General features: G+C 42.5%; 1 protein-coding gene across 1 annotated transcript in view; it reads right to left on the bottom strand.

Annotated features, from left to right (window-relative positions):
- Positions 1 to 13,468, bottom strand: part of TTC21A (tetratricopeptide repeat domain 21A) — a 323,520-nt gene that overhangs the window by 203,408 nt on the left and 106,644 nt on the right. The window contains exon 10 of the mRNA XM_033931720.1: positions 5,367 to 5,464. Within this exon, the coding sequence (XP_033787611.1) occupies positions 5,367 to 5,464 (98 nt within the window). The remainder of the gene's footprint in view (positions 1 to 5,366; positions 5,465 to 13,468) is intronic.

Raw genomic sequence — 13,468 nt, 5'->3', positions numbered from 1 at the left:
TGTCTGTAAAGTTTCATCAGTCCATTAGCTACATTAATACAAGACGTTCACTTTTATACTAATAACATCCTGTTCATTGCATATGCTGATCCTCATGTCCCTAACCTCACAAAGTTGCAGAGTTGTCTTATTACAATCACTGAATGGCTGAGAACCAAACAATTTGTTCTGAACCTTTCTAAGATAGTGACTTTCATGGCTTACCAGCAGACCTTTCCATCCAACTGTAATTTCTACATTGTTGGGCTTCTCTATCAGTTTAGTAGACTTTTAAAAGTACTGGCCTTATTACTGATTATTGGCTCACATTCTCACCACAGGTGCCTACTACTGTCAAGGCTAGTTTTCTTTTCCTTAGAAAATTTAGTTTTATCCAGCATTACTTAGATGATACTGCTCAGTGTACTTTCTTTCATGCTACTTTGATTTCACACCTAGACTACTGCAATGTGGTTTATGCAGGGATCACTGCTATTGAACTAAAGCATCTTTAAAACAGTGCTAGTAGGTGACTTTTTCATTCCCTTAGGAGTTCCTCAAGAGACAGGGTATTACTGCTTGCTGTGCTTAATTTAAAAATATATAAGAAGCTAGCCCAAATAATCACTTTTATGTTTAATACAGATATCCTCAATGACAGCTTCATCGACCTCACCGTATACAAAACTTCGATCGACGACACCCGCTGGGAACCCGTCCCTTGGTCCGACCACTTCCTAGGGGCTTTCTGCCTCCCCGTTTTCATGTCCCTCCTCGAACCCCCCCTCGTTCCTCCAATCCCATTACCTTCCGAAAAAAAATTGCGAGCGATTTGTTCTGGGCCAAATTCCTCAACCTAATTCCAACCATCCCAAACCCTTCAAACCCTGAATCCAACTGGCACAATTGGACCACCCTCTCTGAGACCACCTACCACTCCCTTGCTCCTCTAACCATAAAATCTGTCTCCTACTCCCGCAAGGCCCCCTGGTATCTTCCCTATCACAGACAACTAAAGCAGAAATGTCGAACACTGGAACGTCAATGGAAAAAATCCAAATCCCCCACCGACAGACAGTCCTGGAGGGCTCTTATCAAGTTCTACAACACGGAATTAAAAAAATCAAGGAAGAACTACTACGGCAACAAAATCTCTAGATCCAACAACCAAAGTAACACATTGTTCAACATTTGGCGTTCCATATCCACTAAACATGATTCCTCCTCATTCCCCTCTTCTCCATCTGCTAATGATCTAGCAAAATTCTTCAATGAGAAAGTGACTACCTTACGATGCTCCTTCCCCCCTACACCCGCCTACAACTCTCTGGTGCTCACTACCTCCAACCCTAATCTAACCGAGGCCAACCACATCCCAGCCGATAGATTCTGGACCGCCTTCGAGCTCGTTTCTGATTCCCAGGTCTCTAAACTCTGCCTCAAGTTAAAATCCTGCACCTGTATTTTGGATCCTTTCCCCACCTACTTTTACGAGAACATTCCAGCACAGACCATCTCATCTTTCACCAAACTTCTAAATTCCGCCCTGCTCTCAGGCCTATTTACTACAGAAATGGGACATATTTCCCTAACCCCTCTTTTGAAAAATGCTGACCTGGACCCCTCCACTCCTTCCAGCTATCGCCCAATAGCTAACATCCCTCTCCTGACCAAAATGCTGGAGTCCATCATAGCCACCCAACTCTCATCCTATCTTGAGAGATTCTCCATTCTCCTACCCTACCAACATGGATTCAGACCCAACTAAAGCACTGAATCCCTCTTAGCCTCTTTAATTTCAAAGGTCCAACAACTTCACTCCCGCAACAAGTTTGCTGTCCTTCTTCAATTCGACCTCTCTGCAGCTTTCGACATTGTCCACCATGACATACTAATCCTCCAACTTTCTGAAATCGGCATAAATTCCACAGTCTTAGATTGGTTCTCAAAATTCTTACGTTCCCGCTCCTACCTCGTTAACACGAATGGTACCTCATCCTCCCCTTGGAAACCGATCTGCGGAGTCCCTCAGGGTTCACCTCTATCCCCGATTCTTTCCAATGTTTATATGTCCTCCCTGAAACTCCTCCAACTATCCACCTCGGAAACACTTTACACCTACGCCGATGACATCCTTATACTTCTAGAGACCGACTCTAACCTCACCAACCTCTCTGATAACATCTCATCTTATATAACAAATCTCCAATCCTGGGCTCTCACCGTTCAAATGAAGCTAAATGAGACCAAAACAAAAGTACTTTGGCTCGGCCCGAAACTGGATCAGCTACCCTCCCACATCCCAGTTCCCTCTGGCACCAATCTGCAGCTTGAGCACTCTAGCAAAGTTCTGGGAATCATCATCGACTCTACACTGTCCTTTAACGACCACATCAACTCCCTAGTAAAAAAATGCTTTTTCAATCTTCATATGCTAAGAAAAGTCAGATCCTGCTTCCACCAACAACATTTCGCTGTCCTTGTCCAATCCATCATTTTATCCAGACTTGATTACTGCAACTCCATCTACCTAAGCCTAACAAAGAAAAGTCTCCTCAGACTCCAACGGATTCAAAATACCGCGGCTAAACTAATCTTCACAAAAGGCAAATTCAACCATGTCTCCCCGCTTCTGTCTAAGCTTCACTGGCTCCCAGTCACCCTCAGGGTTCGCTACAAATGCGCCTGTCTCACTTTCAAATCTCTTCACGGCATCCTTCCTCCCCTCTTTCCACTATCCTGGCTCTCGAGTACTCACTCCACCAGATCCACTCAGAAATTCAAACTATCCTTCCCATCTCTAAATGGCATTTCCCATACAGGAAAACTTGGAACATCCCTCCTCTTCAGGATCACCGAGCTGTGGAACAGCTTTTCTGCCCATCTTCGGAGTTCGACCTCCCTCCAACACTTCAGAAAACATCTGAAAACCTGGCTTTTCTCCAAAATGTAACTACCCCCCACCTCCATTATTCCAAGTCCCCTCTTTCCTTCCTGTTTACCAGCCCTTCTTCCTTCCATTGGAGTTCCTTTCTTTGTTTTAATTCCTGTAAACCGTGTCGAGCTCCACTTCCGTGGAGATGACGCGGTATATAAACTTAAGGTTTAGTTTAGTTTAGTTTAGACAGCCCTTCTAGTTTGTATCATGTAACTATTTATTCACTTCATAAGAATCTGAGTCAGGATGGTACGCGTTGATTCTCAAGAGAGGGCTGATCTTGATAAAAAGCCTAAGGACGAAACATGTCGGCCAGTCCCTTCCTGGCACTAAGAAGATTAATACATTGATAGTGCAAGCCAGGAAAACGGCTTTAAGCTAAGTGAATTTTGCTTTCTCACATGAAATTATTAAAGCCAACTGAAGAGGTAGCACTTTAGAGAATGAATTAAAACATAAAATGAAAATAAATAATATTTATATTTAAAAAGTTATAAAAATGTATATATATAATACACAATATAAAAAGCAGGTCGGATGATAAATATATGCCGTGAGTGATACACACAGCTGATTCAAATATATGGCTGATGGTGGCATACTGACAAATCTGCTTTAAAGTGAATGAAAAGTTACATGGTACAAACTAGAAGGGCTGCCATTGAGGATATCTAATTTTAAAATATTGCACAGTACTCACAGAATACAATGTTTGCTATAGTTAATATCAAAGAAAACCAAATACTTGCCTACAGATATTTTACCTTTGGGATCATACATATATTTATTCAATTTTCTATACCATTCTCACAGGGGAGCTCAGAACAATTTACACAAATTTATTCAGGTACTCAAGCATTTTTCCCTGTTTGTCCTGGTGGGCTCACAATCTATCTAATGTACCTGGGGCAATGAGGAGATTAAGGGGTCCTTTTATCAAGCCGCGCTAGTGGGGTTAGTGCAGACATTTCATCACGCGCTTACCCCCACGGCCAGCTAAAAATCTAATGCCTGTTCAATATAAGCGTTAGCGGCTAGCGCGGCAGGCGGTTTAACGTGCGGTAGTACACGCATTAAACCCCTACCGCAGTTTGACAAAAGGACCCCTAAGTGACTTGCCTAGGATCACATGGAGCAGCATGGGCTTGAACCTTCAACCTCAGGGTACTGAGGCTATAGCTTTAATGCAATACAAAACAATTTGTGTTTGTATACTGCCATTACCTCCATGAAGTTCACAGCAGTTTACATAAGTAATTATGATGATACAAATTAAAAACTAATGATACAATATTTAGGAATTATTAGTAACAAATTCATGAAATAGATAGGTCTTTAGGTCTTTATTGAAACATTTAAAATTAGATTGCTGGTTAATATTAGTTGATAATGCTTTCCGCCTTTCATGAGTAAGAATACATAGTGGCAGCAAAGAAACTGCGCCACACTCTCCCCATACAGTATATGTTGCTTCAAGGTCAAATTACATTACAAGAGGTTGCTAGTATAGGTAGATCAGTACAGTTAGGCTATACAGTAGTTACAAATACATAGTTATAAGTTCAAGTAGGTCATCTTTGGCTCATGGTTATGTGGCATCCCAGAAGTTGCATTAGATAGTCTTGAAATGTGCTTCTACAGTTACCGTTTTAGTTACTTCAGGGTTGGCTCCCTTTCTTGTTATAGAAATGCTTTTAAAAGTTTTCTGAATTTGAGATAATGGTCACAAGATAGTACTGTATGTGGCAGTACAGTATTTTGCTAATAGATATTGGACAGATAAGGTAATTTGCCTGGTAGACTTTTTATTGTTGCATGGTGGGAATTTTAAGTGGAAAAGATTTCTGGTGCAATATCTGTTAGAGGTATCCTGGAGGAGGATGGCCAACTCTGTTAGGTAGTTGGGGGGCATTGCCTGTCTGGATCTTAAAGGCAGTGATGCCTAATTTAAACTTGATCCTTGTGATTATGGGCAGCCAATGTAGTTTCATGTAGTAGGACTTAGGTGTTCTGATTTCCTTAGTCCGTATTTGAGTATTACTACTGAAATATGAACTAGTTGCAGATGCAATAGCAATGTTTTAGAGCAAAGAACTAGGGTTATATTACTGTAGTCTAGTCGAGATAGAATTAGAGATTGCACTAAGATTTGGAAAGCCTCTATTTCAAAGTATTTTCAGATGGATCTTAGCTTTCTCATAACAAGGAAAATTGTTTTATTATTGATTGTTCGTGGCTCTTCATGGATAGGTGGTTATCAATTTCTAAAGATTCAGGTTTGTAGTTCTAGTGGAAAGTCTGTGTCATCTACTGTAATCCTTGGAGTGTAGCACGGGTCCTAGTCAAAGGAATTTGGTTTTTTTCTTATTTAGTTTGAGGCAGTGAGTTGAGGTCCAATTTTCTATGATGTGGACACATACAAAGCAACTTTATTATTCAGTTTTCTAACCTCAGATTTTCCAATGGATTGTTGAATTTCTCTTAGGAACTCCAGTTGCTGCTCTGCCTCATCTAATTGTCCTTCCAATATCTGGCAAAATATAATTCCTGCAACACAAAGACATTGCTACAGTAATAAAGGACAGAGGTGTAAACATACAATAATATACTAATGATAATTGTTGTTTCGCTTGGTAGCATAACTGGCAGCTTTGCAAGTTCTATGAGCCCTACTATTTCTGTAGCTAAGAAAGGATGCGATTTACTGTACATTAATATAATTTTGTTCTAAGTTTCACTCCCAAGAATAGCTATATAACTCTAACAGACACGTGGAAAGCAATTATATAACAGGGTACATAACTAGATTCTATTATAAAAAGTGCCTACATTTCTTTAAGAACACTAGTATAACTGAGCATATAATAATAATAACTTTATTTTTGTATCCCGCCCATGTATATGCACCTAGGCATGAGAACATACGCAAGCTGTAGAACTGTGTCAGTGAACATGCCTTAGTGCTGTAGATATATGCATAACTAAGGTACATGTATGACAATCTTACCCAGGCTCCACCCATGTGTACTCCCTTCTGTAAAATATGCACTATCTAAACTACGTGCATATTTACAGAATGGAAGATTAGGTTTTCATCTTCGAAAAGTATCATCTTTCTGTTAGTCCCTGGAGGATTCAGTATGCTAGGTGTGCAATCCCTTCCCACAATTCAGGCGTTGCAGAAATCCAAAAACTTTTCTAAGCATGTGCTCCTCCTACCTTAGAGAGAGAGAGTTAAAGCCCCCTGCAGTTCAGTCCCAAAGCCAAGCAAATACTGGAACAAATCCATGACAAAATAAGGGGGCACGGGGAACCTACCCAGTAACATAAATAATTTCTGTTCTGATCTGCTCTGCAAAACATGAAAACAAGTAATAAGTAGGCAAACACAGAAAAACATTGAGGAACAATGTAGAACTAACCTGCAATGAGCACCTACATTAAACAGCCTTCAGTAATTACTTACCCACAGAAGAGTGAACTCCCCACAGGATCTGTCTACTGGTTGGAAGATTCTGAAGCCTGTAAGCCGAGGCAGAAAGCAGGTAATTCAGAGCAACTGAGCTTACAGTGGGCTGTACTGAATCCTCCAGGGACTAAAAGAAAGAAGATTATTGAAGGTGAAAACTTAATCTTCCATTCTGTTATGTCCCTTCTAGATTCAGTACGCTAGGCGATGTACCATGGCAGCTTCTAGATAGGGACAAAAGAGCCTGCCCGCAACACCAATGTCCCAAAAGTAGCATCAGAGCAAGCTACCACATCCAACCAGTAAAATCAGGTATAAGTATGAAGAGAGGACCAAGTAACTGCCATGCAAATTTCATCTAGATGAATAGCGTGAGACTCCACCTACTAAGCAGTAATTCTTCTAGTCGAGTGGGCATTAAGGGAAACTGGCGGCTGCTTGCCGTGGGTGATAAAAGTCACAGAAATGGCCATTTGAATCCAACGGTTGCTCGAGGTCTTAGACACCAGCCTACCACGCTGAGGCAGGGGGAGTCAGGACAAAGAGGTGATCAGATAGCTGAAAATCATTAGTCCTCTTCAAATAATGGAGCAAGACTCTCTGGACATCCAATTTGCGAAAATCTGATCCTTTCACTCCGAACATGTGGAATGAAATGCAAGCAAACAAACTTCCTGGTTGACATAGAAAATGGAAATCACCTTCAGAAGAAAGGAAGGTACAGTACGGAGAACTCCCGCATCTGTAAGTCAGAGAAAGGGTTCCATGCACAAAAGAGTTTGAAGCTCCAAAATACATCATGCCGAGACAATGGCGACCAGAAATACAGTCTTGATCGTCGGATCCAGAGGAGTAGATCCTTTAGTGATTTGAATAGGGCTTTTGCAAGGCCCTGAAGAACGATGTTAAGATTCCATGAAGGGAAAGGATGACACAAGGGAGGCTGCAAATGAAGCACCCCCCCTCAGAAACCAGGTGATATCTGAATGAGCAATAAGCAAACTAGAACCCCTGCATGTCCAGAAGCACGAAAGGCCTGCTACCTGAACTTTTAAGGGAAATCACTGCTAAACCCTTATCTAAACCTGCTTGATAAAAGGCCAGGATCACCAAAATGGGAGCCCGCTCAGGCTCCATTTGGTCCTTATACACCACTGTTGGAAAGCCTTCCAGGCCTTGGCATAAGAAGCCATAGTAGAGGATTTCTTGGACTTCAAAAGTGTCGAGATGACTACATCTGAATAACCGTGTCACATCAGGGCTGAGCTCTCAAGGGCCATACCGTAAGACCAAAGGGCTGTGGGTTCTCCATGGACACCAGACCCTGACTGACAAGGTTGTGATGAAGAGGGAGTTTGAGCTATCCTGCTGAAGATGGACAAGATTCACATACTACAGATGACAAAGGCCAGTCTGGAGCAACTAGAATCATGAGGCTGGATGTGTTGCTATCCTCATCGCAAATCTAGCATGAAATAAGGCTTAAAACAGGCTCAGGAGGCCATTTTAAGTAAAATTGAGGTGTTTTGAGGTAGATAACATAAAGGCTTTTAAAACAAAATCAGGAAATACAAGACAGCCACTGCACCAGTGTTTTGGCACCAGAAAACAGGTCAGGAGAGCTAAAAGCCCAGAAAATTCAGAAAAAGTGGTAGGTGGGAAACCCAAATACTAGCCCCAAAAACCTTTAAAACTTCAACTGGTGAACAACCCGATGTTTCCCATAGGCTACAATAATCTGTACTCAAATTTGTGGTGGTGCTGTGCTTGCTTCAGCTGAAACTGCAGCTGGACAATGGCGAAGAAAGCTGTCTCAGACAAGCATGAAATTACACTCCAAATGCTTGTTTCTTCAGGCTGCCAATCAGAACCTGAATGAGCCTGAGACCTCAGACCCCCACGGCTCCTCATGCATCTTCAGTGGGAGGGAGGGGAGGTGGAATACAGCCAGCACCTGACAAAGCCTTCAGGACTGACATGGGGCCACTTAGTCTATACTCAAGCTCCGTTAAAAACCAGAAGCGAACCAGACTCCCAAGAGAATGGTCCCCAAGCTACCAAAGTGTTAGGGCAGGCTGGCCAAGCAGGTTCTCTATAAAAGGGCTGTTCTCCCGGCTGCAGACTTCTGACCACAGTTGTGTCTTCTCCCAGGCAAAGCTGCCCCAGTCGGACTGGAGACCTCTGAAGCACCGCAGTTCTCATAAAAACCTGAAAATAAAATATCTAAATCAGAGCAGATCAGAAAGACACCTTCCAACTCACTTGTAAAAGGAAAAACCTGAGGAGCTGGAGCACAGCCCAGAGATTCAGGAGGTGGAGCCAAGAGAAAAAGGTAGATGATATCTTCTACAAATTTACGAGTAAAGGAGAATAGCTCATTGGTTCAAGACTCGTATGCATTTTGCATCAGAACCCAAATTATAGCTACTTGATGCTAGGTTCCACAATAGAAGTAATCATTGTGGAAAACACTTTGAAATCTTCTGCTCAATGTGTGGTGGCAGCCAAAAAAAACCCCAACATGAGGAATTATTAGGAAAGGAATAGAAATAAAACAAAGAATATTACAATGCTTCTGTATCACTCCATGGTGTGACCATGGTGGAGTATTATGTTTGATTCTGGTTGCCACATCTCAAAAAAAAAAGACAGATTTAGAGAAAGTACCCCTAACCAAAATGATTAAGGGAATGGAACTCCTCTGAGGAAAGGCTAAAGAGGTGACTAGCTGAAGTGATTTAAACAGACAGGAGAGGCTTCTCCCAATATTCAGTGATACTAAACTGGACAGTGCCGCTGAATATCACCTCTGACCATGCATTAAAAAATGAGAAGGTCGGGGCAGTACAGGGGGCAGTGTTAGGGAGGGTCCTGGGGTTAAGCAGATGCCAATAATATTCAGTACTGGCACCTGCATAGCTAAGTGGGCAACTTCAGGACAGCTCAAAAGACAGTTATGCTGGTGCTAGCTGAATATTGGCCAGAATCCACATGATGATTTTTGCTTTTTAAAGCCCCCTAACCTTCTCTCAGCCAGTCCCCCATCAACACACCCTCATTCCCTCCCATGGAAGCCTGTGGTACTAAACTTCTTCATGGTGGTGGGTTGGGGGGAAGAGGAGAGAAGGATGTGTCTTTGTGGGGGGGCTAGGAGGTTGATCAGTGGGCTTTAAAAGAGAAACAAATTTATGCAGGTACCAATATTCAACTGTCTTATGCGGGCCTTTATTAAATATTGGCTGGGATCCACATAAGCCCTAGTGGCCAGCATCAGCCAAATTAGACCTCTATATTCACAGTCAATGTCTGGACATGGCCCGGAACTGAATATCCAGGGCTAATCTAGTTGGTAACAATCAGCTGTTATAACAGCATTGATCATCACCAATTGAATATCAGCTGGATAGAGGTCTTAATTAAGAAGAGATGTCTGAGGAGAGATATGATGGAACTCTACAAAATTCTACATGGGGTTGAATGATTAAATATGAATTGTTTACTCTTTCAAAAAAATACAAACATGGAAGGGGGAACACTCCATGAAGTTACACAGTAATACTTTTAAAGTAAAGAGGAGAAAATATGTGATTTTCTATCTTTGTATAGGATAATGCTGAAGCTATACCCATTGCTGTTTCCCACCATAGTCCATAACAAGAGAATACCTAGACCAGGGAAATGTATAACAAGTTATGGGGACTTGGATTTAATGGTAGTTATGGGGACTTGGATTTAATGGTGAACCTATGGCACTTGGAGACCATTTTTTTAAAGGTCACTGATATTCTGGTTTGCATCATCCTATTGGAGTTAAATGGTTTCAAAACCAAAACCCCCTTATTGATTTTCAATAAAGACAGATTCTTTCCTGGTCTTCCTGACTTGAATCCTGTCCTTGTGGCTTCTGCCCTTGAAGGTCTCTAGGTCTCCCAGCAGAATACCATTGATATTTTCAGCTAGAAACAAATCATGACTCTACCCAATCACGAATATGATTGTGCCATTGAAAGGCTCCCAGGTATGATGCCAACTTGTATTCATATGTACTGTACATTCTGTCTAGACTTGAAACTAAGATCATGTCCGATTATATCAAGAAAAATATAGCATAGAGTTTATCTATCCTAAATCCTCTACTAGAGTGGGGTTCTTTTATGTACAAAAGGATCAGTCCCTCAGACCCTGCATCAATTATCAAGACTTTAATAAAATCACAATTAAGAACAGGTATCCACTGCTACCAATCTCTAAACTACTTGGCAGGCTCTGAAGTACCAAGATTTTCCCAAAATTGATCTTTGTAGGGCCTTTAACCTTATCTGGTAATGAGTGAAAGACTTCTTTCAATACATGGAATAGCCATTAGGAATACACTGCTGGCCTTTGCAATGACTGGCCATCTTCTGCTATCTTATTTAACACTATGTTGTGGTCTGCCTTGACAACATGTTAATTTTTCTCTTCTGACTTGACAACTCACAGGCAACATGTACTTGGAGTTTTTTCTCAGCTATCCCTCCAGTCAATAATTCTACAGATGCCAATTCCTATTGTGGAGACAGTGTACCTCTCCTCTGAGAAAACCTCTCTTTCTTACCCTCCCTTGGTTTAGCACCTCTCACTCTTCCCAACATCTCTTCCTCTTCTGCCCCTCCCTTGTGTACTCCAGCATCTCCCATTCTCCCTCTCCCTTCTCCTTGTGGCCCTCTGAACTTGCCTTTAAGTCTAGCAGCACTACAGGCATGCTGCTTCTGGCCAGTCTTCCCTCGATAGCAGAGGTTCCCAACCCCCAGTCCACAGTCAACTAGTGGGCCATGGCCATCTGACAACCAGGCCACAAGAAATCCTCTTGTGCAACATCTTTCCATCCCTTCTTCCCATCCCGCACAGCAGAACCCCACCGACCCTACCACAAGGCTGACATACCTCCATTCTAAAAAGTAGCGGCAGCAGCACTATAAACAGGCTGCTTCGCGGCCTTCTCCTGTGGCAGAGGGAATCACCAGCAAGAGAAGACCGCAAAGTAGCCTGTTTAGAGTGCTGCCAATGCTGCTGTTTGGAGGGAGGTATGTTGCTGGTCTCATGGTGGGAGTGTCTGCGGGGTTTGGATGAGAGGGAGAAATGGAAAGATGTGAGGGTCAGTGGGGGTTCGGTTATGCGGTGGGGGGTTTGCTGCTGCTGATAAATCCAGGGATGGAGTCGGGGAGTGTCGGGGTCATTCGGGAGGAGCTTCGGGGTCACACTGGTGGGCCCCCCCTGACATTTTCGGGCCCTAGGCACGTGCCTACTGGGCCTACCCTTTAATCAGGCCCTGGCCTCAAATCCCCCCCCCTCTGATCCCTGGAAAAATTTGTTTCTATAAAAGCAGTCCTTGGTGTCAAAAAGGTTGGGGACCACTGCTCTATAGCATCCTGCATACTATGACAGAATTCCTTGATTGGGGGAGAAGAAGAGTGAATGATGCCAAAGTATGAGAGAAGGGGAGGGGAGAAGCAGGCAGACAGGGAGACAGAGATGCTGGGACAGAGGGAACAGGGATAAGAGTGAGAGATGCCAGACTTCAGGGGAGAGACAGGAAGGCAGAGATGCTGGGACCCACAGGAGGAGAAGCAGGCTTGCAGGGGTGGGGGTGGGAGCAAAGGTTGAAAGGGGCAAATGTTCAAAATAGGGTTTGGAAGAAATAAAGAAGAGAAGTGCTGGGCATAAACAGAGGGTATGAGAAGGGAAGAGAGAGGAAATGCACATAGAAAGGAAAGGGAGAGGAAAGGAATTGCTACCAATGAATGGAGGAGAAGGAAAGAGAGAGAAATTGGATAGATTTAACAAGGAGGCACAAAAATGGAAGAAAGTCAAACATGAAAGTTGGATATATAACAGAAAGTGAAGAAGAAGTGAAGAGAGAATCTGACCATGTCTCCCCACTCCTGTCCAATCTTCATTGGCTCCCAGTGATTTCCAGAATCCATTTCAAATGCTCCTGCCTGGCTTTTAAGATCATTCACGGCATCCTTCCTCCCCTAATCCCACTATCCTTTAACTCCTCGAGTCCTGACTGCACCAGACCCGCCCAAAGATAAAAACTGTCCTTCCCCTCTCTACATGGTATTCTCTATGCAGGTAAACTGGGAAAATCTCTTCTCTTCAAAATCACAGGTCTATGGAACAACCTTACTATCCCGTTGCGGAACCTGGGCTCTCTACAACTATTCCGCAAGCAACTGAAAACTTGGCTCTTCTCTAACATGTAATTCTATTTTCCCCCTTACTCTTCCATTCTATATATAAGCTCATGTAAACCTTTTCCTTTCTCTTCTTATATTTTAAGTTCTTGTAAACCGTGCCGAGCTCCACTTCCGTGGAGAGGATGCGGTATATAAACTTAAGGTTTAGTTTAGTTTAGAGAAAAGAAACAGTGAAGAACATAAGGCCCTGGAAACGAATTCAAAGCAAACACAGAGGGAAGCAAAACCAGAGGCAGGGATCCAGATGATTAGAAAAATGAAAATAAGCAGACAACAAAGATAAGAAAAAATATTTTATTTTCAGTTTAGCAATTGAAATATTTAAGTTTTGAGAATTTATATCTGCTGTCTATATTTTAAACTGTAAAGGAGGAAATGCAAGTGGAACACTTTATATGATTAATTGTGTAATTAAATATTGTAATTATTATTCAAGATCTGGATTCTGTAAATGGCACCATTGTTGATGGCTGCCTTAAAAGTGGCCACCGATCATTTGTCGCAACTGGGTACAGAATCATGCCTCCGGCAAAGGTAGGAACCATAAATGTAGGCTAGGGTTTTCCAGGCCTATATTTCCAGTGCCTACCTTTGATGTGATTCATGCCTCCATAGGCAATTTAGGCCACCTAATGCCATTTCCGGTGTTAGCCACACCAACAGTGGCGTTAAGTGGCCAAAAGTACCTATGGAGGCATAATTTTGGCACTGGTTTTTTAGGCACTGGTAGGCACCTTGAAACTCAATTAAAAATGTCATTTAAATGTCATTTTTTACTGAGTCTGGTTGCCTACCAGCGCCTAAAAAAATCAGTGCAGTTAAAGAATCCGGATCCAAAAG

Source organism: Geotrypetes seraphini, chromosome 2, assembly GCF_902459505.1.
Source record: "Geotrypetes seraphini chromosome 2, aGeoSer1.1, whole genome shotgun sequence".
Taxonomy (NCBI): Eukaryota; Metazoa; Chordata; class Amphibia; order Gymnophiona; family Dermophiidae; genus Geotrypetes; species Geotrypetes seraphini.
This window is presented reverse-complemented; position numbering and strand designations above follow the sequence as displayed.